Raw genomic sequence first — 27548 nt, 5'->3', positions numbered from 1 at the left:
ACTACATATCATGAGAAAAGTGTTAGTTGAAATAATTTAATAGAAAATAAAAACAACTGTAAAGGTTTTCAAACTTTGTCAAACAACTTTAAACTCATATTTCCTCATATCATGAGGAAAATGTTTCGTGAAGGTCAAACAAATTAAAAAAAAGACTATAAAAAGGTTTAGATGTAAATGTGAAATAATTAGCAAGTAATAGCTAAATTAAGTCGGTTTCGCTACGGTAATGATACAATTAATACGAACCGAGAAAACGAAATAAAAACCTGAATATGTAGATTTAATATTAACAATTTTTGCGTAGAAGTGCGCGTGTATAATAAAGGTTACTGTGCCACCAGAAGCTATCTATCAAAACTTTGAATATGAAGACACTCCTACTCTATGGAGACTCTTCCCACAGGGACAACGTAGCTGTCCGCGTGGGAAAGATTGGCTTTAACGCCAGACATAGTAATTGAACCTAACAAAAAATATTTCTTAGCAGGGGCGTCGTAATGCGTGGCCGCATCGGTAAAATAATCAGCATGCGTTATAGCTATATCTATAGCCGGAATGCAGACATTCGACATACTTTAAGAAATATATATATATACACAGTGTAGGTAGTAATATAGTAATGCAGCAATATAGCAATATACATGTAGTATAATATAAGTAATATATACCGATATATTTTAATATATTAATAAAATATAATGTCAGCAGCCCTCCTCACTAGCTAAAGTTTCTACAAAAAAAATATTAATGAAAGGATGTGACTTGGTCATTATTGGCTAAAATAAAGCACCAAAAACTCAGGATTTTTCTTAAATCAACTTTAGCCAGTGTTGAACTTTTAAATATTGATTGTCATCAATGCAGCAGTTTTCTTTGTTTCATTAATTCAGATGCAAATGTCATTATATCTGTCGGCCATCTTTGTCATAAAAATTTTCCGACAAATATAAAGAATTAGTAAAGAGGTGACATACATCTTATAAAAATAGTGTTAATAGTGGCAACAGTGAGATGTAGGAAGCATTGCAGACGTTCATAGTGCTGACAGATTAGTTAACAGTTGTAATTAAGAGGTGGAACTTATCACAATACTTTTTTGATCTAAAAGAATCCTTTTTTAACCCCATCTGCTGCTGTGTGCTGTTCTGACAGCTCATTATGCTTGCATACCACTGCCATACACTAATGATAAATATTTGTTTATTCTTTAATAAAATTGACTAACGTAATTTGTCAATGAGATATGATAGCATAGAGTAGCTGAATACTGCCCTATAAGTGTTACCTACCTGTAACATCTCATACAGATCTGTGTTCTCATGTGCAAAGGAATTTATAGACGTTTTAGTGTCAACTGCCTTTGCATTGCTTGCACCATCAGGTTTCGCCCCTGGTAGAAAACAATAACACTCACATATTTGCATTCGCATCCAAAGGCTGTATAAAAATATTAAACCCAGCTATTGAGAAGCGTGGCTAGCATTGTGCGGCATTTATAAGACATGAAAACCCTTGCTGGTGACCATGTTGATCAGATGGAGATATAGAAAAGCAAGATATAGAGAAACAAGAGAGACTAAAAAGAATTTGTGCTAGAGTGATGATGCCTCATAGGAGAATTATGACCAACTATCGGAGGTCTTTTGGCTTCAGGAACTTTATGTCTTTTTGAATCTCTTCTGTCTAAAGTACTTTTACAGGCTATCTTGTATACCCAACCACCCACTTCATAGCTACACCCTGTATACCCAACCACCCACTTCATAGCTACACACCTGTATACCCAACCATCCACTTCATAGCTACACCCTGTATACCCAACCACCCACTTCATAGCTACACACCTGTATACCCAACCATCCACTTCATAGCTACACCCTGTATACCCAACCATCCACTTCATAGCTACACCCTGTATACCCAACCACCCACTTCATAGCTACACACCTGTATACCCAACCATCCACTTCATAGCTACACCCTGTATACCCAACCACCAACTTCATAGCTACACCCTGTATACCAACCACCCACTTCATAGCTACACCCTGTATACCCAACCACCCACTTCATAGCTACACCCTGTATACCCAACCACCCACTTCATAGCTACACACCTGTATACCCAACCATCCACTTCATAGCTACACCCTGTATACCCAACCACCAACTTCATAGCTACACCCTGTATACCAACCACCCACTTCATAGCTACACCCTGTATACCCAACCACCCACTTCATAGCTACACCCTGTATACCCAACCACCCACTTCATAGCTACACCCTGTATACCCAACCACCCACTTCATAGCTACACCCTGTATACCCAACCACCCACTTCATAGCTACACCCTGTATACCCAACCACCCACTTCATAGCTACACCCTGTATACCCAACCACCAACTTCATAGCTACACCCTGTATATCCAACCACCCACTTCATAGCTACACCCTGTACACCCAACCAAGCACTTCATAGCTACACCTCACAAACAAAAACTACTGAACACACCAGACATCAACATCTTGCCAGTCCTGTATCTAGAACAGCCTTATGAAATAAGAATGTCTTTTTTAAATTCTATTGAATTCCCATGCTTATTTTTTACACGACCTGATTTGCTTTTGTTGGCATTGACTGGCGAAATAAAATTTAAATTAAATTAAAAACAATGATGATGTAAATATTCTGATTACTACTGGCTAACAAAATGCTGCAGGTGTGGCATCAATTTAAAAATAGTAGCAGACATGACAGTATTAAATAATTAAATTATAAGAATAAGTACATGATTGTATTCTGTTATGTAAGGAACAATCGTGAGCTAAAGTTTAGGAAATACAAAAAGAGAGTAGATGTGAATCACTTGTAAGAGTGAAATAGTGGTCGCTGATGTGCAGGCGGCTCGCAGCGAGCGTTTGATTGAGACAAATATCAAAAGCTCATAGTAAATAACAAATCCTTGAAGGTATGTATACTAACTAACTGGGATAGTTCATGATGCAACAGTGCTGCTGCCATCTGGCGACTGTGTAACTTTTTTAGTTAAATAATTTTGACCATTAAAAATACATGACTCAATCATTTTCATAGATGAGTAAAACAGTAACATGAAAGCGTTCTGGTGTTTAGCTTGAGCCCCAGAAAAGTGTGAGGAGCTAAATACCTTGTCCTTGTTTTTTGGCACCAGTTGGAGACTTGCCATCACCGGTGTGGGAGTGGTCTCTCAGCAGCTGGTTCTCTGCTTTAAGCACTTTAATCTCCTTTTTTAGTGTCATAATGAAACTCTCTCTCGGGTCCTAAAAAACATCAAGATTTGTGACTATTTCGTATGATATTAACATAGGGTCTGTATATTTATGAAGCCTATTCATGTTGACAAGGCTGAGCAAATATTTGAGTATCTGCAGCTTTGAGCTGAGAACTGGCTTATCTACCAAACTTGAAGACTCTATTGATAGCGTCATGTTCTTACGTTAAATCAAAGATCTCGACATATTTGGTCTTATTAAGTTTTTAAGAACTTAAGCTAGCAAATATTGAGTGATTTGCCTACAAACAATTGATCAATAACTAGAACGCTCACAGTTGAGAAAAAAATTTGGCTAATCATAGTACATACATGCAGTCATATTATTGAACATTTTTATTGGTTGAAATGTAAAACTGTAGCAATTATCCCCCAATGAGCCTCAGCAAAGCAAATGTTTTTATAAAATACCCTTTGCAGACAGTAAAGGGGCAGAAGTTTTGCAGCTGCAGTTTTTGCAATTATAAAAACCTCTTTTTCCTATTTTTGAGTTTTTGTTGATAAAAATAAAGTAACATTTTTACTTACTGTCTGTGACCTATAGTCTACATCATAACAAAAACATGAAGCTATTTCTCACCAACAAAAACATCAAAATCAACTCTCGAGCTAAACCTTATGTGAGGAAATCATGCTATCCATAGACGATTATAAAGTCTCCTCTTCATCATTACAGTTTGGGCAAGTTGACTAGGATACTAATCATATAGCTTTTGGATAAAGGAATTTGACTTAAAGTAATAACAATTCAATAATCAAAAATGGATGGTTGAGTACACACAATAAATTAAAGATTTTAATAAATTTAGAAGACAAAATGTTATCAGAAGTCAAAGCATAAGATACATGTTGTTTAGCTCTATTAATTGTACATAACTATCACTTTTTAGTACTGCAATGCTAACATGTCCGCATTTGATGAGCTGATGTAGTCACAGACCATAAGAATAATGTGCACAGGCAATAGCAACGTTAAACATGACACACATATTTTAAACCATTTTTACTTAACTAGCACTGCTTGATAAAAATGTATTTCCTCAAATCTATTACATCACAAGTTATTACAAATATATTTTAAATTTTCTTAATGTGACTAATATATTACAAAATATATGCTATGTAGTTTATATATTATACTACGCAAGTTTTGCTAAATTATTCTAACGTGATTCTTACCATTTTGACGACAGGCTTGTTTTTAATTTTCTTTGTTCTCGTGGCGTAACGTAGGGTATTCATAGTTTCCCCCTGATTAGACTTTGACGGGCTGACGCACGCAATCTGCAATAATACATTTTGCCTCCTTTCAGTCACGCTGTCTAACAACCATTACTTGCTGTTTCCTCACTGCCAGTGCGCTTTCACCAGCGATCAATATTGTAAACATATATAATCTGTTTTTAAAGCGAGAGTTATTGACAGAACTGACAATCCATGCATTCTACTTGACACGGTAACCAATTGGACACCACTCACTCTAATCAATGTTTATGAGGCCAGTCAACTCTATAATCCCTTCCATAAACATAGCTACTTGTAAGCATCAACTTCCAGCATATGTTAAGACAACTAAATCGACAATTAATTAAGTTACTACAAGTCGATATTAAGATTCGTAAACGACTAGTCATACTTTTCCACATTTTCATTTGGAAGACCTTAGTCCTGATACCTGGTGGCTATGCATAGTTGATTTGGCAATTGGCAGTAAATTCTTAAGAGTGATTTGAAGTCGAATGCCTTTCCTGTCATTAGCAGAAGCCTTATCTAGCCTGCTGTCCACAATTAGGTGCTCTACACTACTAGGCTGTAGCTGCTCACTAAGTTATCAGGCAATTCCCTGACTCACAAATTAATAGTTGATACAGTGACTCACAAACTAGTTGATACAGTGACTCACAAACTACTAGTTGATACTGTGACACACAAATTAATAGTTGATACTGTGACTCACAACTTACTAGCCAATACTGTGACTCGCAAACTACTAGTCAGTACAAACACTCATAACTGACAAGTCATGACTGACTCATAAACATCGTATAAAGTGTGACAACTAAATAAAAATGGAAAGCTTGTGTTTATTTTGTCCTTTTAATATTGTCACCGCTATAAAAGACAACTTAGGTAAATAAAGAACTGCTACACAATTCAGTTATTAACTACTGAATGAGATAAACTAAAGTTGAGATTAACAGGCTTTGTTTTGCATCATGACTTAGAGCTCAGATTGTTTAGCCGGCAAACGACAGTTTGACCCTTACAAGAGTTCATTCCTGATGTCAGCAATTTCAAGCAATAAAGTTTACCCTGCCAGGCAAAAGCCTATTTTGCTGACTTCTCAGCAATATTAACAGATTGATGACCATCTACTCGTTAAATAGTGATGACGGACAAAACCAATGCACCTTGTGCAGGCTCTTGAAATCAATTTGCAAAAATATTTCACATTAACTGAAGTATTTGTATACAGTGTGACATCACTTTCAACTACCATAACTAAACTGAAATTTTTTACTAAGCAGACAACTCCCACTACTCACCATAAGGGTCACGCTGCTGCCTCCAATGCTGTCAGAAAGCAGTTTAGTTAGTTTGCTGTCGCGGTACGGAATGTGCCCATTACGTTTTTTTGCATCTCCCAATGCAGATATGCATTTACCTAACAATGAGAGCATACAAACATAGAAAGAATACGGAAGAGATTTCAATGACAACAAACATTATGTATATGTAAGAGATTGATCGTTATATATTTTAAAGACAGAGTTCAACTGGTCTCTTTTGTTCTTTGAATCATATCAAGGCAATATTTGTTATTTCATTTATTTTTTTTAAGTGTACAGAAAATACCTTTTTTTGATGCAATGAACAAGATAAAAAAATTGTTACATTGCCTTCCATCATTAACCCCGAAGTACCCAGATTGCTGTAGGATATTCAGTGTTACTTCACTTTACACTGTACATCAATTTGTACCTATATTTCATAACAGAAACAAAAGTTGAAGTTTTATATTACACTAGCATCTTTATTATGTGACAAATATTGACAGATTACGATGTTTCCAGCTTGATAGTTCTGGTGTACTTAACAAGTTAGTTCAAATTCAGAGAAAACTAAATAAATATGACCTCTAAATGGCACTTTGTAAACCAATCAACTTTAGAATCATTGTGTAGCGAAAAGATTACTCTTTCTAGAATAAGTGAAAGTTTTTCCACTATGTGATATATGTTACATATGTAAGGTATATCACACATCTAACATACCCGTGTCACATACGTTACATATGTAACATATATCACATACCGTACTTTTCGGACTATAAACTGCATCCCTATATAAGCCGCATTTGCTTTATTTTTCAAAAAACCATAATAAAACAATACATAGGCCACACCTTTGTATAGGCCGCAGAACTCAGGACGGTGCTTTTTAACGCGGCAGCAACATTGCTGTTTAAAACGAAACAGTGTCTAACGGCACTGTTTCGTATTAACCGACACTTTTTAACCTAGTACCTAACGGAACAGTACTGTTAGGCATTGTTTCATATTTTCTTTCACCACTAGAGGCGCACTAACCGGAGATTCTGGTTAATGCGCCCTAGCGATGAAAGAAAAAGCTACAGAATAGCCGCACCCTTATATAAGCCGCATGGCTCAAACCGTCAAAAAATAGTAGCGGCTATTAGTCCGAAAAGTACGGTATGTCACATATCTAACATACCCGTGTCACCTATGTAACATATGTTACATATGTTACATATGTTAAAGTGGGTACTTTGGCATTATTGAAGCTTAATAAATCAAACTGAAGGATCTGCTTATGTGCAGCTAGCAATGTAAATTGACTTATAAGTCTATTACATCATCATGTATGTATGTATAACATTTTGTTAGCATTGCTAATCATTAACAAGAATAAGTTTTTCATTACAATAATTATCATAATGGAATAACAATAATTTAGCAAAATATAAATCAATTTCGATATAAAATTTTATAATTATTAATTTTACGAAAAAAATTCATTTTATAAATAAGTGCCATTCTCTTATTTATGACCACAGTCGTGACTGACCCTGATGTACTCTTCAGCAATCAAGTATGATACTAGAGTTGAGAGAAGATTTAACTTTTATTACCCAAAACAAGAAGACTTTTGTTAATGTTGTTGGTCTCCAACAGCTGGTCACCAGAAGTGTTTGTGTCCTTTACCTTTTCACTTCCTACAGAATATAAGAAATTGTATTTAAGTTGATTAACACCATATTAACCAACTGCTTATTCATTCTGTAAACTAAGTCAATATAGTTCATCTGCTATGTGAACTAGGATCTGTTACTAACAATTGTGACAAAGAATGAATTGTAAACTGAAGTACAAATAACATAAAATAGCAATTTGTGACTTCTAGTTAAATATTTATGCATTTTTTTAACATTTTGTATCTGTGACACCGATTTTACTTGTGGTTAAAAAAACTGACAACCGTAGTCAACACAAACGATACGACGAACTAGAAACATTTGATCTAACCATTGCAAGTATTCAACTAAGATACAAACCAGCCAAATCGACGAACGTGAGTTTTCCATGTTTGGTGATGTAAAGGTTCTCATCGACTGCATCCTTCTGTTCACTCTCTATGTTTATGGTAAGCATACTGTGACTGCGACTGGAGAAGTCATTCATATTGTGAGCACTTGTTGACTTGTTGTTAAGACCTGCAACAATTACAGAAAAGAAATTATAAAATACCGAATCGTTGTGCAGCATGGAGTAAATACTGTTCACTATTTTAGAAATGTCGATGTGGCATATTTTTCCTTTGATCATAATATTCAATGTGGTTACTAGAGCTTGTTGTTAGTATTACTCAAAAACAATGGTACATTTAGCTAGGACAGAAATACAAACTTTGTACAGCGCTAAAAAATCTGGCAGCCAATTAATATTACTGGCAGGCTGGCAGTCCCGTGTGCCGTGAGAGATCATCATGCATAATCACTATATCCATAATTATTTTGAGGCATAGCAAGGTGACTTAGTGGTGTAGTGGTAGTGAGCTTGCCTTTCCATCTGACACACCAAGTTTGATTCTTGTGGAAAACAATCTCTTTCTCACTATTACTGTGGCTTTGAACAGATAGATGGATGGACACAGCTTTAATTGTAATAAAGTATACTATATTATTATTATTTTTAACAACTACCCTGGTAGTCTAGTGTGCCTTGAGAGCTCACCAGGTAAAATAACTCTACGTGCAATTATTCAAAGATGCATTGAGAAGTTGAATGATGTGAATGATGCAGTTGTTGGAGTACTGGGTTACTGTGCTGAAAGTCGTGAGTTCGAATCCCTTTGCACGCAATCCATTTTCTCAACTGTTAAATGCTTTGCACAGAATCCATTTTCTCAACTGCCAAATGCTTTGGACGCAATCTATTTTCTCAACTGTCAAACGTTTGGGCGCAATCTATTTTCTCAACTGTCAAATGTGGATTCATACAAATGGACATGGCTGTTATTATAGTAAGGATTTCTTGGTGTTGCAATCAATTCGCTTTAGTTAACTATTCACATGTAATAACTGTGTGCATTAGAAGTTGTTCCTTCTGGTATAGACAACTCCCACTTAACACTGATGAAGTCAAGCTTACCCTCTTCCAAGACAGCCATTAAATCGTCAAATGTTTCACATTGAATAGTAAATAGATTCTCTATATAGAAGCCTTTGTTAGCTGACCATCTCATGTTCAGCTTCCTCCCACCCTGTGGGTTTAGTAAATCTAGAATCTGCAAATAGAACAGAGTTAAGTAATGCCAAATAAATGGTAGTAACTTGTCATAAATGCGTCACTATTGTATATATTATTCACCAAAAGATTCTTAGATAAAAACCAAAAGTTGCAGTCAAAAAGTTAATAGTTAACATAGCTATAGTTGATATTTCTATTATCTGCTGTTCACTGATATAATCAAAGAAATATACTTTCTGAAAAATATTAAGAATAAATGTTTTCTATATATGCCAATTATTTAAAAAAATTTTAAGGGATAAGTTTTTAAGCATGTAGAGACTGGGTGAAACCTGTTTTAAAAATGAAAAAAATCAAAAATAGTTTTGTCAGTCAGAATAGGTCAGGCTTTTAAAATTCCGATACAAAAATGTGAAAATGGTGCAATGGCTTCATTGAAATTATAATTGAACATGCATAAACGTTGCAATAAACATCATGTAGCATATACAGCATGTAAGTACATGTAAGTACAGCAAATAGTTGTGTTCAGCATAATTATAGCTATTTACAGGAGGTAGCTATATGGTAACTTGAAGGACAGCTGGCTACAGTTGGACTAACGCTGTAACAAATACAAATATTATATATATATGTACACATACATGAAAAGCATTGGCATGAAAAAATGAATTTTTAAGTTTTCGCTATTATTTAATACCATTTTAAGCGTGGAAGATTTTGCGTAAGCATTTGCTATTGGTGAAGATTAATCGGCAAAACATTGACCATCATCTTCTAAGTTGTCATGCTGGTCCAAAGAACAGAGCAAAGTCAATGTACCTGTTCATTGTAAAGTTCAAAATAAGATGCTTTCAGTGTGTAGGAGTGTCCTTTGCTTTCTCCCTCTGATATCAAAGATAGTAGATTATGAAAGGAGCGAGGAATCAGTCCATAGTCTGACTCTTCCAGTTTCATGCCAGTCTGCACAGAAACAGTAGAAATGATCATAGTGACACAAGACATCAGTAAATAAGAAAATATTGAATAGCGAAATAGAACAACGGCTAAATATATTCTATGGCAAAAAGATGAGTCAACTGGCTGAAACAGATTTACGAAGAGAGAGGATAACTCTACATATAATATGTTAATACATATTCTCAAACCAATTAGTGAGACACTCTTCCCAAATTAGATTAGTTATCTTTGATAATCACACTTGTGTGTTTGCTCATATACATTTTGTAAACTTGGAAGTATTAGGTGGCACACAATTTTAGCTCATAACCAAAAACTAGTAGCATCTAGAACTGCGACAGATGCCATTACTGTTCAACAACTATGCGTAAATGTTAAAAAACATAGCCTGTCAATGATCTACTGAAAGCAGAAGACATAGAAAGAATGAAACTAGGTCTAAATAAAAATAGAGTTCAATGGAATGGCTACGATTAGTTGCTAGGATATATCTGAAGAAGTAAATAACATCTTGATGAAGGAGAAAATGGACAACGTGGAGAAAGTGTCAAATTAATGAAAGTTTTCACCTCATACTTTCCTAGTTCAGCAATCTAAATAAGCAACAAAAAGCATGAATACAGTTATATCAGTGTGCTGACTTCATACTACTGAGTGATATTACTTCAGTTATATATACATGTAACATCTACTACTGAGTGATATTACTTCAGTTATATATACATGTAACATCTACTACTGAGTAATATTACTTCAGTTATATATACATGTAACATCTACTACTGAGTGATATTACTTCAGTTATATATACATGTAACATCTACTATTGAGTGATATTACTTCAGTTATGTATACATGTAACATCTACTACTGAGTGATATTACTTCAGTTATATATACATGTAACATCTACTACTGAGTGATATTACTTCAGTTATATATACATGTAACAACTACTACTGAGTGATATTACTTCAGTTATATATACATGTAACATGTACTACTGAGTGATATTACTTCAGTTATATATACATGTAAGCAGAACAGGACATGACTGGTTCACAGACAGAAATAATTTTTAAAAATATATCAAAATCAGATTACATAAATAGTCTAGCTTGGCTGCCCTCCCTCAACCAATCCAATAATCAAAGAGCCTCAATTTCTGTTAAATAATGTTAGCTTTGTTGGGCTTATTTTTCGCACAGGGCTACATGGTGAACTAGGGTAGTCATAACATGAGTGTAGCCTTTCCCATGTAGGGCCATTGATTGCTAGCCGCAGCAAAATGTTACACAACTAGTACCCAGTCTATGTTATATAATCAACCAGGTACAAGTTGAATTTCCTGATTATTTCAAGACTTGCATGTAGCTTTTAAAATCTGGCAGCCAATATTAGTATTATTTTCAATATTAATTTCATTACTAATGTTATTACTAATGTTACGTGTGTTACACTAGTGTACTAGTGTACATCTACATCAAAGGTACACTAGTGTACATTTACTGTACATCAGATGTACACTAGTGTACATCTGGGTGTTACGGTGTCCAATGCCTAAAGTTGCTCAAATCTCATTGGCAGCACATGGGTCACCCCATTAGACTATGCTAAAAGCGCTGACTTAGTTATTTACCATAAAACCCCCTGTGGCTGTAGGTATCTACAAGAAGTTGAAAGGGCTGTTACAAAATGCTAGGCTAAACAGGCAGACAGACATGACAATTATATATGTGTATATGCTACCTTCTGAGGTGGACCAGTGATAGAGTGGGTTTTGCCAGATCCAGTTTGTCCAAATGCAAAGCATGTACACGCATATCTACAAATGTAAAAAACATATTATAATAAGAGGCATAAACCTCCTCAACATGATATGTGCAGTAGTAGGATGGCATGCTTTTGTCATAATTGGCAATGATTGGATCATTTCACGTCTTTGAAACATGCCATCAGGACTGATTGAGCTGGCTCGGAAGCTCTCAGCACTGACCAAGGGCTTCCCTCACCTTTCGCCTTATCAAGGCATCATTAAAGGCATTGTACATGTACCTAAAGGCTGGATGCCATTTTTGACATCCTGTAGTTTGAACCACTGACCTGCCGTTTGTCAGTCCAGGGTGCTTTGTCCGGTTGGCTGCCTGACACTACCAACTGCGCTAGTTTTTCACTCTCAATTGTTTTAGAGTTATTGTGAATATAGCGATTCTCTGTGCTTTATTGACGCGCCTGACGATCTCTCATGACAAACTGGACTGACGGAGTGCTAGTTTTTTTTATAAAAACTTTTACTTGCACGCATTCATTTTAAAAATTGAACATATAAAATGCTGCATTCGCTCTAATGAATCGTGAATCGACTTACCATAACTAAGTAAAAATACACCACTAGATCTCCTCATGTGACATTTAAACATGTCCAAACATGTCCAGGATATTCAGTTAAAATGTTGAGATAACCTTGAACCAACTTGATATAAAACATATTAAATAGATATATATATATATATATAAATATATATATATATAAATAGATATTAATAACTAAATATTAATAAAGCCAGACAAATAATATAGTACATCAGCGTGTGATCATTAGAAATATCGTGCTGATTACCCTCAGAGCCGGTTACAGCGGTCTCGCAGCAAAAAAATTTCTAATTGACATTTTATGTTTTGAAAATGCACCGACACATTTTTTTTATACATGTAGTTGCAAATAACAAATTATTGTTTCAAAAAATAAATTTTTTTAATCACATTACTTAAAGAAATATATCTTCAATGTGCCATATATTTGAAGTAGAACAGCGGTTTTAGATTCATTCTTTTAATCATAGAAGGTAGGTAAAGATTTTTTTTATCCAACTATCTAAAGTTCCTGCTATCAACATATTATAAAGTATGCTAAATGCGGCATTTGATCTGATGAGCTTAAAGTGATATATTGTGCTACTGAACTTGACAACACAGTCAAAACTGTACTTACAACCACTTATACATATGAGTTATTTACAATACCATGTAAAATTTCAGCAAATGCAACAATTGAAATTTCTCAAAGCATTCCAGTTTTGTAACTGAAAATGAAGGAATTAAAATAAAAAGTGTAGAAATATTATTAGACTTATAGACTGAGTTAATTAAAACTTGAGCTAGTCTAAGGTATAATTAAGAGCTCTGCATATATCTCTCACCATCTCCACCTCTAAACCTACACATCTCCAAGCCTTTATGTTTATTTGCGTGTCCCAAAGATAAAGTAATAGTCAAAACTTCTTTTCTTGGTTATCATCGCATTGAGTTCTTTTTACATATATATTTTAGTTTTATGCATTTAGTTTATACATTTATTTTTAAGCAAATTTTAAACCATGTATGTGTTTTAATGCTATGTGTAAAATACTACCTACGGTATTTATATTGGAGCTACCATAAGTAGGTCAACTGTGAAATGAATTAAGGAGTAGCCTACTGAGACTAATTGCTCCAGCACATAATCATTTTAAGTAATGAAGGAGACCTAGGAACCGATTGACTATGTTATATGAGCTGTTGAATACATGTACATGGCCCAATCCGTTCTAAGATTTCCTCAAACTCATTCATTTAGCTTTTCAAACAAAATAAAAAACTTAACTTTTCAATTTAATTTTTGTACAGTAACTGGGGTATTATGGATTTGTATAGACAACTTTTCACTTTTTCTTATCACTTTCATTTGGTTTAGAGTTGATGATTACAGTAATTTTATGATAAGGGATGCGCACACCTTCAATGTCAATTTGAATTGATTTTTTTTAACCTTTCTCTAGACAGCAAGGTCTACGCTGCAAAAAATGTGGCATATATATTTAAAATAAAGCAAAACAAAAATACATGTTTACTATATTAAAAGCGTTGTCTGTCTCTGTGTTCGTTTGTTCAAAGTCAAGGTTTTAGAGGTTAGGATACAAGATTGCTTTTAACGAGACTCCAACTCGTGACATTCAGCTTGGTACTTGGTACTTCACTGACACCAATGTAACACTGTAACACCAGCACCAATAAACCGCCTTTAGGTACTTCACTGACACCAATGTAACACTCTAACACCAGCACCAATAAACCGTCTTTATGTACTTCACTGACACCAATGTAATGCTGTAACACCTGCACCAATAAACCACCTTTAGGTTCTTCACTGACACCAATGTAACACTCTAACACCAGCACCAATAAACCGTCGTTAAATACTTCACTGACATCAATGTAACACTGTAACACCTGCACCAATAAACCGCCTTTAGGTACTTCATTGACACCAATGTAACACTGTAACACCTGCACCAATAAACCACCTTTAGGTACTTTTACATAATAGTGCAGCTACTTAATCTGTGCACTTTATCGGCACCCTTGACGATGGGCATGGTATGCTAGACAGCAGGGGGATAACGGTGCATCTTAGGTCGGTAAAACGCGCATACAACGCATGCGCAACGCGCATACAAGGCACTAGCAACGCACAAACAATGCGGATACAACGCGCATACACTAGCATCACAACGGAAAAAAAATGCACTTAAGAGCTCAGGGTTGCCTTAAACAAAGGAGTTGTAATGTTTTAGACCTGTTTTAAAACAGATAACAAACATGTTTTAGACCTGTTTTAAAACAGATAATAAATAGAATAATTTGTGTAATGTCTTAGACCTGTTTTATTAATAGACTATAAATATAAAGATTTTGTTGTTAAATCGTTGTTAATTACTTGAGTCGGCGTTGTATCCACAATGTATGTGCGCTGCTAGTGCCTTGTATGTGCGTTTTACCGACTTAAGAAGCACCGTTACCCAGCAAGAGTACTAGTATATATAATACATGTATATATAGGCATAATATAGAATGCATGATATAAATACATATACATGTAATATATAACTTTTCTCTCCCATGTACAGCAAGAAAAAAAGATGTTTTCAAGGCCAACTATGAGACTCTCGATATTCAAATTGCATTTGAGAACTTGCGTCGATTTGACACTTATAGTACCTTACTGTACGTTACTGACATTTATATGGATTTTCTTGCATAATATATGAAATTTCTTTCATAATACGAAGCAAAACTTTACCATAAATTGTTCACGTTAGGTAGAAGGTTTACGTGTAAGAAGGTTTACGCTATAGGAGCGTTTACTGTCTTTGGTAATCTATACACAAGCCCCTTAGCATTAGAGCCCAACAGCGGAGGGCTTACAAGGATTGTAAGCTATCATCTATTTGACTATCCAAGGTAAGAGAAACATGCAACTACATTGCAACAAATATCCTCAAGATATTTGTTGCAATGACTGCCTAATGGTTTTTGTGCATTGGCTACCTAAAGGTAGCCAATGCACAAAAATCATGTGTGCTGCCAATAACTATAGGGGTCAGCAGTACAACTACTAGAGTAGATTTTAATTAGAAGTCAGTCCGTCTTCAATCAGCAGCCATGTTCAGCAGTTATTTTCCATTATTCAATTGGAGTCGGACAATTGCAGGTATTACTTGATTAAATTTGCTGTTGAGTCGTCGCCCTTGGCAGATAGCCAATCCTCGCTCCATCTCTCAATATACAGTAGCTTGTTATGTATTATTCTAATTGCAATTGCCTGGCTTGCATGGCAACAACCCGCAAGTCACAGCAACAACCAGCAATAAAAATTGTATTAATGAAAAATATTCAAGATTTAAAGTGTGTTTTTATATTAGATCAATAGTTAATGTTTGAATGCAAGCGCTTACCACATGCACATCATTCAGAAAATTATAAGCATAGAAACAAACACGCAATCATAGAATCTGAGGCTGTAGTCGGTAAACTGGTTTTTACAATTTGAAGGCTTTACATATACAGTCGACCCCGTGTCATTACTTGATACAGTCGACACACGCTGCACTTCGAACTCTATTTCCCCGGACTTTTAATTGCCCAGACAACATCTGAGTTTCGGACGATTGTCCGATGTGACTGTGTCTGTTACAAAGAATGACAACGGTGACTGATCGGTGATTCTGGCGACAGATGGCGCAAACGAAGGTGTGCGAGCGAGTGTCTCACCAGAGTGTTGTACTGTAATTTTTGTTTGTTATTATTACTGTTATTAATATTATACTGCATCCTGTTGAAGGTACAACTATATTTGACTCTTTCGTGTATACTGTATATGCATATTGTACAGTACTGCATCCTGGAAATAGGTGTGAGACAATATAGGCTGTTTAATGTACATTACTGTACGTTACTTTACATTACTGCAAGTTACTGTACGTTACTGTACATTACTATACGTTTCTGTACGTTACTGTACATTACTGTATGTTACTGTACATTACTGTACATTACTGTACATCACTGCATGTTACTCTACATTACTGTACATTTATGTACATTACTGTACGCTACTGTACGTTACTGTACATTACTGTACGTTTCTGTATGTTACTGTACATTACTGTATGTTGCTGTACATTACTGTACGTTACTGTACATTACTGTACATTACCGCATGTTACTGTACATTACTGTACATTTCTGTACATTACTGTACGTTACTGTACATTACTGTATGTTACTGTACATTACTGTACATTACTGTACGTTAATGTACATTACTGTATGTTACTGTACATTTATGTCCATTACTGTACGTTAATGTACATTACTGTACGCTACTGTACGTTACTGTACATTACTGTACGTTTCTGTATGTTACTGTACATTACTGTATGTTGCTGTACATTACTGTACATTACTGTACATTACTGTACATTACCGCATGTTACTGTACATTACTGTACATTTCTGTACATTACTGTACATTACTGTACGTTACTGTACATTACTGTACATTATTGTACGTTACTGTACATTACTGTACGTTAATGTACATTACTGTATGTTACTGTACGTTTCTGTACATTACTGTATGCCACTCTACATTACTGTGTGTTACTGTACGCTATTCAATGTTCAATGTCTAGGCTTTTTAATGTCCCTACACAAACAAGGTTGTATCAGTCCAAACAAATGATGGTTGTGAGTAGTTCAACATACAGAAAAGGATAGGTCTAATGTAAGTCTCTTGTTGTATTGATCAAGGTCTACACTTTCTTTAGCAACTCTGCTTACTTCTTGAGCAGCTACACTTGTGAGAAGTAAACCATAACCTTGCTCACAGACTCAAAATCTAACAAATTACTAAAAAGTCAGATTTGTCAGGCGATAATTTAGCTAGTACTAACATACCCATCAACAGCCATGGCCACAAGCTTTTTAACTCCAGAGTGTTCAAATACATCTTTCTGTGAAGCTTCTGGCTCAAACAGAACATTGAATGTGAACGGTTTGAGAGACCCATTGCTGTTCACCTGAAACCAAGAAACCTTGTAAGAGTAATATCGTTACTGTACAAATGGAACCGGAAAATAGTTATTTTGCAATGACTCTACGCATACAATTATTGGTGTAGTTTTATCCATACAAATATGGTATCATGTGTTTTATCTATAAGTTGGCTAGACACATTTGTTCATTCTTCAAATTCAAGACTGATTACACTACGATGGTAAATGTTGGCAGACTGGCTAAAAGAACCGATAAATAATACCGGAACTTGTAAAGTGATTTCTTTCAAAAATAAACTTGCCATGACCTCTATCAACTCTGAACATGATATCAGACATTATAGAATCTATATGGCGTTTCATGGCAAAACCTTTAAATTGATGCCCAAATCAACAACCCCAAAGTTCTTCTTACAACATGTAATGCAAGAGGCATCATTAGACTAGCTAAATTTAGAGCCATTGCTGAAAAGTCAGTTGTATTTTGCTTCTAGAATTAATAGCATAAGACACATTTGTCACAAGCTGATACATATATTTGTATCAGTGTACAAGAAAAGTTTGCAGAAAATGTGAAGTGTTGTTTTATCAGCTTACCTACTACCGTGATAAAAAAGATATCATGTGACCAACTCAAAAACTGACACTAATTTACAATATCTCCGTGTGTTCTCTTACATGTATATATTAAGCTAATGAAGAGCAGCTAACCACCTGAAGACATAATTGTAACTAGGGAATAAGATTCCATCAGAACTTTCTACATCCATACCCATTTTTCACATTATATATTTTTCACATTATATACACAAAATATGATGCAATTGCATCATATTTTGATGCAATTTGCAATTGCATCAAAATGGCTAAATGTAATGCCAAATTGCTCGCAATTCAGTTGGCCTTTGTTTCTAGAATTAACAGCATGACAGCTATTGTAATGCCTCCCTGGTGCCACTGTTCCTCACGGACATAGCTAAGCGCATTCACCTAACTATCAAACATCCTTTTGTTGATATAGGAAAACTCTCCGGCTTAACAGCAGTAATCTAGCTAATCATCATAAGCCTATTGCTTGTACAAACCTATGATTGATTTCATGTTCTCCGCTATCAGACCCTATCTGCTGTCCGAGTGCTGTCGTGATGTATTGAATAATAAGGAGTACAAATAAACAGCCGGCATGGAATGAGAATACATACTTATTTTTCATACAGTTTAAATACAACACTGAAGAATGACAAGAGTAGGCTGACGGATGACACATTTCACCTGCTCCGCTAGAGCATGCGATACGAAGTTGAATGCGGCACACCAACTGTCTAAAGAAACAACATGACCCCTTTTAAAAATTTAACTAGTAACTGTATATAGAAAAATACAGTATTTATTTAAAACAGGCATAAATACATGTACCATGAATTACTATTTAATGTAGCTTTTGACAGAACAAAAAGTTTATCGGAAAGACGACGAATAGGTTGACATTATAACCCTATAAAAACGGCCTCTTATACAGAACTGGAAAACTTTAGATGTGAATTACATTGCAGCCATCAAACCAAATTATCTAAGAATGTGGCTGTGTGCTATCACTGCTACTATAGGGCCACAATTTTCCAAAAATGTTGGACATGAGAACAAACAGGAGTCACGGACAGACAGCTTAACAATGACATTTATTTAAATTTGTTATCAACAGCTTATCATGAAATGCGGATTATAGACATTAGAGCACAACAGTCAATTTAGTAAACTTTAAGACTAGATGACACTGTCTAAATCTAAAATATCAATTTACCAGCAATTAGATAAGAACCAGAAAGAATTAGGCACGATGCTATTATATACCACTGCTTCTGAGGTTGTTTAAAAAGCCAACATAACTGAGATATATACCTTTGACAAAGAAAATCTTGACTACAGGGCAAAACTGCTATCATAGTAACCAAATGTAGTGCAAAAGATGCGGGCCAGAGATGCTATCATAGTAATCAAATGTGGTGCAAAAGATGCGGGCCAGAGATGTTATCATAGTAATCAAATGTAGTGCAAAAGACACAGGCCAGAGATGCTATCATAGTCATCAAATGTAGTGCAAAAGACACAGGCCAGAGATGCTATCATAGTCATCAAATGTAGTGCAAAAGACACAGGCCAGAGATGCTATCATAGTCATCAAATGAAGTGCAAAAGACACAGGCCAGAGATGCTATCATAGTCATCAAATGTAGTGCAAAAGACACAGGCCAGAGATGCTATCATAGTCATCAAATGAAGTGCAAAAAACGCAGGCCAGAGATGCTATCATAGCCATCAAATGTAGTGCAAAAGACATAGGCCAGAGATGCTATCATAGTCATCAAATGTAGTGCAAAAGACGCAGGCCAGAGATGCTATCATAATAATCAAATGTAGTGCAAAAGACACAGGCCAGAGATGCTATCATAGTCATCAAATGTAGTGCAAAAGACGCAGGCCAAAGATGCTATCATAGCCATCAAATGTAGTGCAAAAGACGCAGGCCAGAGATGCTATCATAGTAATCAAATGTAGTGCAAAAGACACAGGCCAGAGATGCTATCATAGTCATCAAATGAAGTGCAAAAGACACAGGCCAGAGATGCTATCATAGTCATCAAATGTAGTGCAAAAGACACAGGCCAGAGATGCTATCATAGTCATCAAATGAAGTGCAAAAAACGCAGGCCAGAGATGCTATCATAGCCATCAAATGTAATGCAAAAGACGCAGGCCAGAGATGCTATCATAGCCATCAAATGTAATGCAAAAGACGCAGGCCAGAGATGCTATCATAGTCATCAAATGAAGTGCAAAAAACGCAGGCCAGAGATGCTATCATAGCCATCAAATGTAATGCAAAAGACACAGGCCAGAGATGCTATCATAATAATCAAATGTAGTGCAAAAGACACAGGCCAGAGATGCTATCATAGTCATCAAATGTAGTGCAAAAGACACAGGCCAGAGATGCTATCATAGCCATCAAATGTAGTGCAAAAGACGCAGGCCAGAGATGCTATCATAGTCATCAAATGTAATGCAAAAGACACAGGCCAGAGATGCTATCATAGCCATCAAATGTAGTGCAAAAGACGCAGGCCAGAGATGCTATCATAGTCATCAAATGTAGAGCAAAAGACAAATTAAACAACAGTATAAAATAAGTCTGATTTATTCCAGATCTCGTTTGTATTTCTTCACTGAATGTGGCAAGTTTGTCAAAGGCTCACATGAATTCAACTGACAAAATAGACCAATAAGAGGTGAATTGAACCAATAGACTCACTGTCTAATGTCGATAGAACAGAATTACCGTACTATAGTTTTTTAACGACCGAATGATTCATATCAAATTCATAAGAGAGAAGAAACAGCATCGAGTTACTCAACAACTAGAGCAGTTTATGAGCGAATGGTTATTAAGACATGAACCAACACCATGAGAACCTGTATCAAATGGTTATCATAACAGATAATTAATAGTGCTATCCTGTGGGTACTTGTAATATTACTTCAGTAATCAGCATTCCAAGGCCATAATAGCTATAAATAGTACAGTTGCAGCTGATGCCATTCTTTTTTGTTTAAAATCATAAAATGAACAGAACTCGACATCAACATGACACGTAACAAAACTAAAAATCTTTGTTTGAGATAATTTTATCATAGCCAGCCGGTATAAGCTCGTAGAATAAACATGTAAGTGACATTCATGATAATCTGACAGCTTTGGAAAGCAAGGTAAATATAGAATACCATTTGATAAGCACATCAAACATGCCAACACCTGTCTGCAAGGCGCATAACCACCTCATCATCAAGAGAGCTTAATTGAGGAAGAGTAGATTTCATAGCAGACTTCTATTGTTTTTTAATAAATTGTGTTTGACATGTTCTCTGTAACTCATTTCCTGTTCGAGGTGATTACCATTATTTAGGATTTCTCTAGAGAGCAATCACAGACGCTCCCGTGGCACTATTTTCTTATTAAATCTGAGTTAGCTTTGTTCTCTTTGAGGTTAAACCAGGATGTTACAACATCGCTGTTCTTGGTCAGCTGCCACAAAGTGCAGCCTCTGCACAGAAATTGAAAGGCATTTTTCTCTTTCTCGGTCAATTCAATAATGCCATTGTTGAATCGACCATTGAATTGACTAATGAATTGAGTTGACTTGACCATTAAATTGAATTGACCATTGACTTGACCATAGAATTGACCAGTGTTACCTTCATAAGCAGTGGAATGTCTGTTGCTTCGTATACTCTAACAGTATAAATGTGGTATAAAATACAGCAGAATATATTCGTACGACCAGATTTCTTTTAATATCATCCATTCTACTGTCCTTGTGACGTTAAATGAATTTCGCTAAATCATGCAACAAAACAATACATGGTCATACAATCCTGAGCGTGCCTTACAGGCCCACGCCGCGTTGACAAGCGATCTTGTCACGTCCCTCAAACATGTCAACGTCAAATGACAAAGCCTATTATGATGTCCATTCAGGACTTAATAGCGTTACACGAAATATGCGGCCCGTCATATGATGGAATAACGAAGAGTTAGATCTCAAACATTTTTCTTTCTCAGTGTAAAGTTGAGGGTGAAAACGATCATAAATGTTGCATTGTAGGTTGAACATAAAAATGAACTATAAATCAGTGTAATGGATAAACAGGCTAATAAAGAGGTAGTTCACCTGCATGCTGCAGTCAGCCCTGATAAGATGCCACCCACACCTCACAGTCTATGTGAGAGCTAATAGTTACTTTCAACAAGAGGAAAAGTGTGTACATATACTCTAGGTGTAAACAGTTGCAGCCTATGAAATCTAGTCAATTCCTTTTTAGAGGTCAAATAACGGTGAAGTTCCTTGTAGTGTGAATGTGTTAAGGTTTAGATGGTGATATAAACAATCAGTTTTCAGAAAAGGAGGGAAGTTGACAGTTCAAGCAGGAAAAGCATTTTATGACTTTCAACAGAATTTGATACCACAAGAATTCCTTGACATCAGACTGAGGGATGCGTCACCAAGTTCAGACTGAGAGATGCGTCACCAAGTTTATTGTTTTCCACAGCGCAATAGAACTCCCGCTATTCAGTGTTTACGTGCAACATGCATAGAAATCAAAAGCTGACTGACCCCAGATATATAGAAACCATATGACTAGACTCACCAAGAGGACACCATCTCCAGGAAACTGCACTGTGGATGGGTCTCTCTTTTCTGTTTCGCTACTGTTCAGAGGCCTCACCCTGCAGTTTATATAGAACAGCAATGAACTGTTTTATTCAACACAAATAACTCAGATAATTATTAAAATATTTGACAGGATTTGGTATCCTTGTAGAAGCTGCTCAGCAGGTGCTAATTGGTAAAGCATCAGACAATGGAGTATTAAAAATTCCTAAAAATCTCTTAAACGAGGAATCTATACAACATACATTTGACAACTGAAGCAGGTACTTCGACAAGCTCAAGATTAGCATTGAACAATAAATAGCGGAAAGAATGAATCATGTTTTACAGATATGTGTCAATGTGGCAGCAATGTATATGCTAGCGGCCTAAACTAATATTGTAACTGCAAAATGCTCTCTGATTGGCCCATTACTCTTCCTAAGTTTTTGCTGATGCTTATAAAGTGCGATACGTAGCATGAAAACGTGTCATGCAGGAAAAATTTAAATCAAGCTAATTGTTAATTGCTATATGCGGTAGTAATTCCACATGATTCTAGACTGGGGTAATAACTGTAGCCTGTGGTAATAAGTTTAGCCTGTGGTAATAAGTGTAGCCTGTGGTAATAAGTGTAGACTGTGGTAATAAGTGTAGCCTGTGGTAATAAGTGCAGCATATGGTAATACGCGTAGCCTTTGGTAATATAATATGACAAACAAGACCGCGAGTGCACATTAAGTTGTATTTCTGCTCGAGGATGTCAACAGCTTGAAATGTATGAAAAGAACACTGAGCTCACCTGACAACCACATTGATGCTATCATCTCCTGCAACCTCTGTCGGGTCAGCTTGAGATCCTTCAACATCCTTATCGGTTGGGCTTTCTGTCGAACTCCCCCTAAACAACACAATAAAACTTTTCCAAACTTTTAAACTAATTTTAAAATAGTACATATTCCTAAAATACACCAGGTAAAACTATTTTTTGGTAAATTTATATGAGAAACTATTTACTAGCAAGAAAAAGCAGACTTTATTGTCTTTTGTGTATTGCAAAAAGCAAATCAGGATTCCCTTTCTATTGACATTTATACTAGATTTAAATACAAAGGTTGTATATGCCTGTGTATGTGTTTGTAGCCCATCTCATTGTCACCCAGGATTCATGCATTCTAGAAAAATCTCAGCCGTTATATTCTCATAGTATACTGTTCCATTTATATTAGTGAGTGTTCACATGGCAATGCGAATGCACATAACAACGCAACCATCTATACAATGGAGATGACGTGTAAGACATCAAATAGGATTTCGTTTAATCAAATAAGGTTTTGATTGCTTGTCATGACTGATATGTTTAACATATGAGAATTTAGTGAAAGAAATTGATTGGCGCAGTCACGCTGCTCTATTAATTATACATGTTTCTTTGTTCTATGTACACTCGCGTGGACATAGAACATCAAGTGAAGCTTCCAAAAATAAGATGAATGTGTCTATTATAAATGAGTAAGCCCCAACTTATGCACACATCCGAGAGGATTTAGTAATAGGTGGTGATAAATGATTCAGCGATGTCAGCTTCTTCAAACAAGGCAATAATTTTAGAATTAAAACCGTTATAACATACAGTTAAGAGAGAGAGAGACTTATTATTAAATATTTTACATAGGTAATATTTTTGACAACCTAGGCGAGAGCTCTAACAAACTTAATGTTAAAATATAATATTTTATAGCGAAAAAAAGAGTCTGCTGTTACATCGTTTTATCTAGATTTTATGAAAATAAACTTTTGACAAATAAATTGATAGCATGACTCTTACTATAATGAACCAGCATAATAGATAGATTACATGCAGAGGAGTATTATCAAGATCAAGGTAAACTAGATCAGGTATACACAAAAATTATTCTTGAACAGAAAAAATACATTTTGGTAACTAGAGTAATAGACATCTAATAATAGACACAACATAGTCTAAAGATACACAAAGTCTATTTGATATCGCTGAACAAAACAGATTAATCCATTGTTAAATACAAAGGGTCATTCAGACCCATAAGTTTATCTTTAGGTATTAAAGTTATTTTATAGTATAAACATGATTTACATGTAGATATGAATTGGCAGTTGGTAACATATCACATTTATTAAGAGACAGTCAGCTGCAATATTTAAACTACATACCCAACGGAACGGATAGTTGATCGTCCAGAAAAGGAAGGCTTTTTCGACATGAGAACTACACAGGTGCAAGCATCCTCTTTGAGAGCCCAAAGATTATTTTAGAAATGACGCTGTCGCGTGATAAAAGGTTATGTAACGAGACGTCGCAGTTTGTATTGCTAGCATGAACGTGGGACATTGAATGATTGATTAACGAGACTATGCTAATGTATAAACACTGTTGATATTGTTAGACGCAATTGGACACTTTTCATGGGGTACGTTACGATTGGAGGTAAATAAGAGAGCATGATATGCTGTAGACGGATGGCTCACATTGGCAACACTAGATTCACCTGTATTAACATAAGCTCTGTTTGACGATGTTAATGTCTTTAGCTATGCTAATGTGTGAGCCATGTGAATAGGCCAGCGACTTTAGCTTACGTCAAGATCTTGGCGAAGGAGGTGACTTTGTTTAACAGCACAATGAGCCCACTTTTGATGTTTTAGTAATATAAACAAGTGAATAATTTTAATGAAAGGTGCTGTATTGTGTCGAGCATAGCTTAACAAGTAGTGGGTGCGTTCATGCGAGTTAATTGTTTCACATGGTATTATGATGCAACTTCAAAAATAATGTCTTTAAAAATATGTTCCTTTAAAGATATCCGATGACTTCTGTTCGATGCAAATCGCCTCCCTTTACATCTTTACGCGAAAAGAAATAGTAGAATTCAAAGGCCGATGTTTTAGAGACTGTTGATTTACAAAATCCATTTTATCGTCTGCTCAATGCTTTATGCGAATAACTTATTTGAAAAATAACATAAGTGAAAAATAATATCTTTACTTATGACACTCATATACGAATAAGTATGCATTTTGTTGAATTAGATAGACACAAAATGTTAAAATCTTGAATGTCTTTATGCCAAGGTGGATAAATATAAAATATTTATCTAAAATTTTCCTTAATGAAGAAATCTTTAGGTTCAACTCTAAAATTACTTTCCAGAGTGAGGTCATATTCCAAGGTTTTTGAACATAAATAACCAACATTGATGAGCAGTGCAGCATAGCAGGGAAAATATTGCAAAACAGAAAGTGCATGTGCAGTATTTTAGTTGACTCTACCTACAGCACTAATTAGTGCTGTAATGGGTGATTGTGATGCAATTTGTAGCATTAAATATCAGATGGTAGGTTCAACATTGCAACTTATAGCTAGGGTTAGGAGTATGACAATATGAGCCAAATGACCTCTTTCAAGGTGAGTATAGGCTTTCATCAAAACGATAATCGCTGTACTTTTAATGTTCTAATATATTGCATTTACACAAGCGATGTCATTCACATATCCCATGCTTTTTAATTTTATTAAGCAATACCTACCTTCCTTCATCTTCCTCATCATCAATAATATCAATAATTTGCTTTAATCCAGAGCTAACTTTTCGCTTAGCAGCTGCTTTTTTGTTCCATGCATCGCCCCCTAGAGAAAATTTTCTTATAAGGTCAGGCTTTTTTGATTCTTCAGTTGTTCCGCCATTTTCTGTAGGTTTTTGCTGTTTCGGTGTTCCTTTTTCTGGAACTTTCAAAATGTCAGAGGCTTTGTGCTTGGTACTCATATCCTCCAGAGACCGCACAAGCTGATAGCTATCGATCTTTCATACAAATCGTACTTTGGATATCATATCATACCTACAGCGAAGGTGGTATGACACATGTGGATAACAGCGATAAGGGCTAATATGGTTTCACATCAACAAGGCAGCATCAAGTGATGACACAAAGTCATGTTAAGCAAACAGACTATAAACAGCCTACCTGATACACGAAACTGTTGTGAAAGGAAAAACTGCTGAAAGGACACAGAATGCTAGGCTCTACAACAATTACGAGGTGTCGTGAGAATACACCTAGCAACACCGCATCGGAAACCGTAGCTCCAATAAGTCCGACTATGTAAGTAAAATTATGAACAAACCGATTGCCTGGTAAAAAGGTAACTACAGAGCAAATCAATCAAAGCCGAATGTGAATATTGATTTGGGACAATGGCGTTCAATGCAGTTGTAACACTTAATTGGGTATACGCTGTCAGTCGTGTGAGAATATGAATGCATAATTGTCTTTGCATATAAATTACATAGATCAATTTGCATTGCACCCAAATGTACGTATCTGTGTAGAATTTCCATTTGAATAATTGAAAGAAATGTACACACAGAGTACACAACAGCCAATAAAAACACAAAAAATGAGAATGGTTGGCTCACCTTGTGTGGTCTGGTTGAAGGTTGTAGCAGTAAATTGTGTGTCTGACGATTTCCACATGAGCAATGTAGTCGATGTCAAATGCCAGCTTGGGCATTCGAGTTTTATGCATTGACTGCTAACAAAAACCTTTTAACAGAATGTTGATAGTCAATGCGATAGAAACAATATACGACCGATGTATGTATACTACAAGGACAATGAAATAAAACGACCCAAAACATAGTAAGGCCACTTTAGCTAACACGTCATAGGAAGTTCAATCTGACAAATGTCAAAAAGCTTTTGCTAAAATTGCCTAGAGGAATGAGCACAAGTGAACAGGTATGTATTACTAAAAAGAAAATTTTATAAGCCTTAAAACAAAGGATAAAAGCACTTGCACTCAACATGTCAGCCATCCATTAACTGATGAATATTGCAAATGATTTAAGACATAATACCTGCTATTTTTTTATTCTTATA

At 35.6% G+C, this 27548-nt stretch overlaps 1 protein-coding gene across 1 annotated transcript in view; it reads right to left on the bottom strand.

Annotated features, from left to right (window-relative positions):
* Positions 1-26434, bottom strand: part of LOC137388940 (kinesin-like protein KIF12) — a 33532-nt gene extending 7098 nt beyond the window's left edge. Inside the window, exons 1-14 of the mRNA XM_068075448.1 lie at positions 26199-26434; positions 23434-23532; positions 22630-22708; positions 17327-17448; positions 11798-11873; positions 9912-10052; positions 8991-9126; positions 7895-8053; positions 7472-7555; positions 5865-5983; positions 4498-4602; positions 3196-3307; positions 3021-3029; positions 1293-1393 (exon numbers count right to left, since the gene is read on the bottom strand). Of these exons, the coding sequence (XP_067931549.1) occupies positions 1293-1393; positions 3021-3029; positions 3196-3307; positions 4498-4602; positions 5865-5983; positions 7472-7555; positions 7895-8053; positions 8991-9126; positions 9912-10052; positions 11798-11873; positions 17327-17448; positions 22630-22708; positions 23434-23532; positions 26199-26434 (1578 nt within the window). The remainder of the gene's footprint in view (positions 1-1292; positions 1394-3020; positions 3030-3195; positions 3308-4497; positions 4603-5864; positions 5984-7471; positions 7556-7894; positions 8054-8990; positions 9127-9911; positions 10053-11797; positions 11874-17326; positions 17449-22629; positions 22709-23433; positions 23533-26198) is intronic.
* Positions 26435-27548: the final 1114 nt, after the last annotated feature.

The sequence above is a fragment of the Watersipora subatra genome, chromosome 1, assembly GCF_963576615.1.
Source record: "Watersipora subatra chromosome 1, tzWatSuba1.1, whole genome shotgun sequence".
Lineage (NCBI taxonomy): Eukaryota > Metazoa > Bryozoa > Gymnolaemata > Cheilostomatida > Watersiporidae > Watersipora > Watersipora subatra.
The sequence above is the reverse complement of the archived record's forward strand: the minus strand, read 5'-3'. Positions and strand labels throughout refer to the sequence as shown.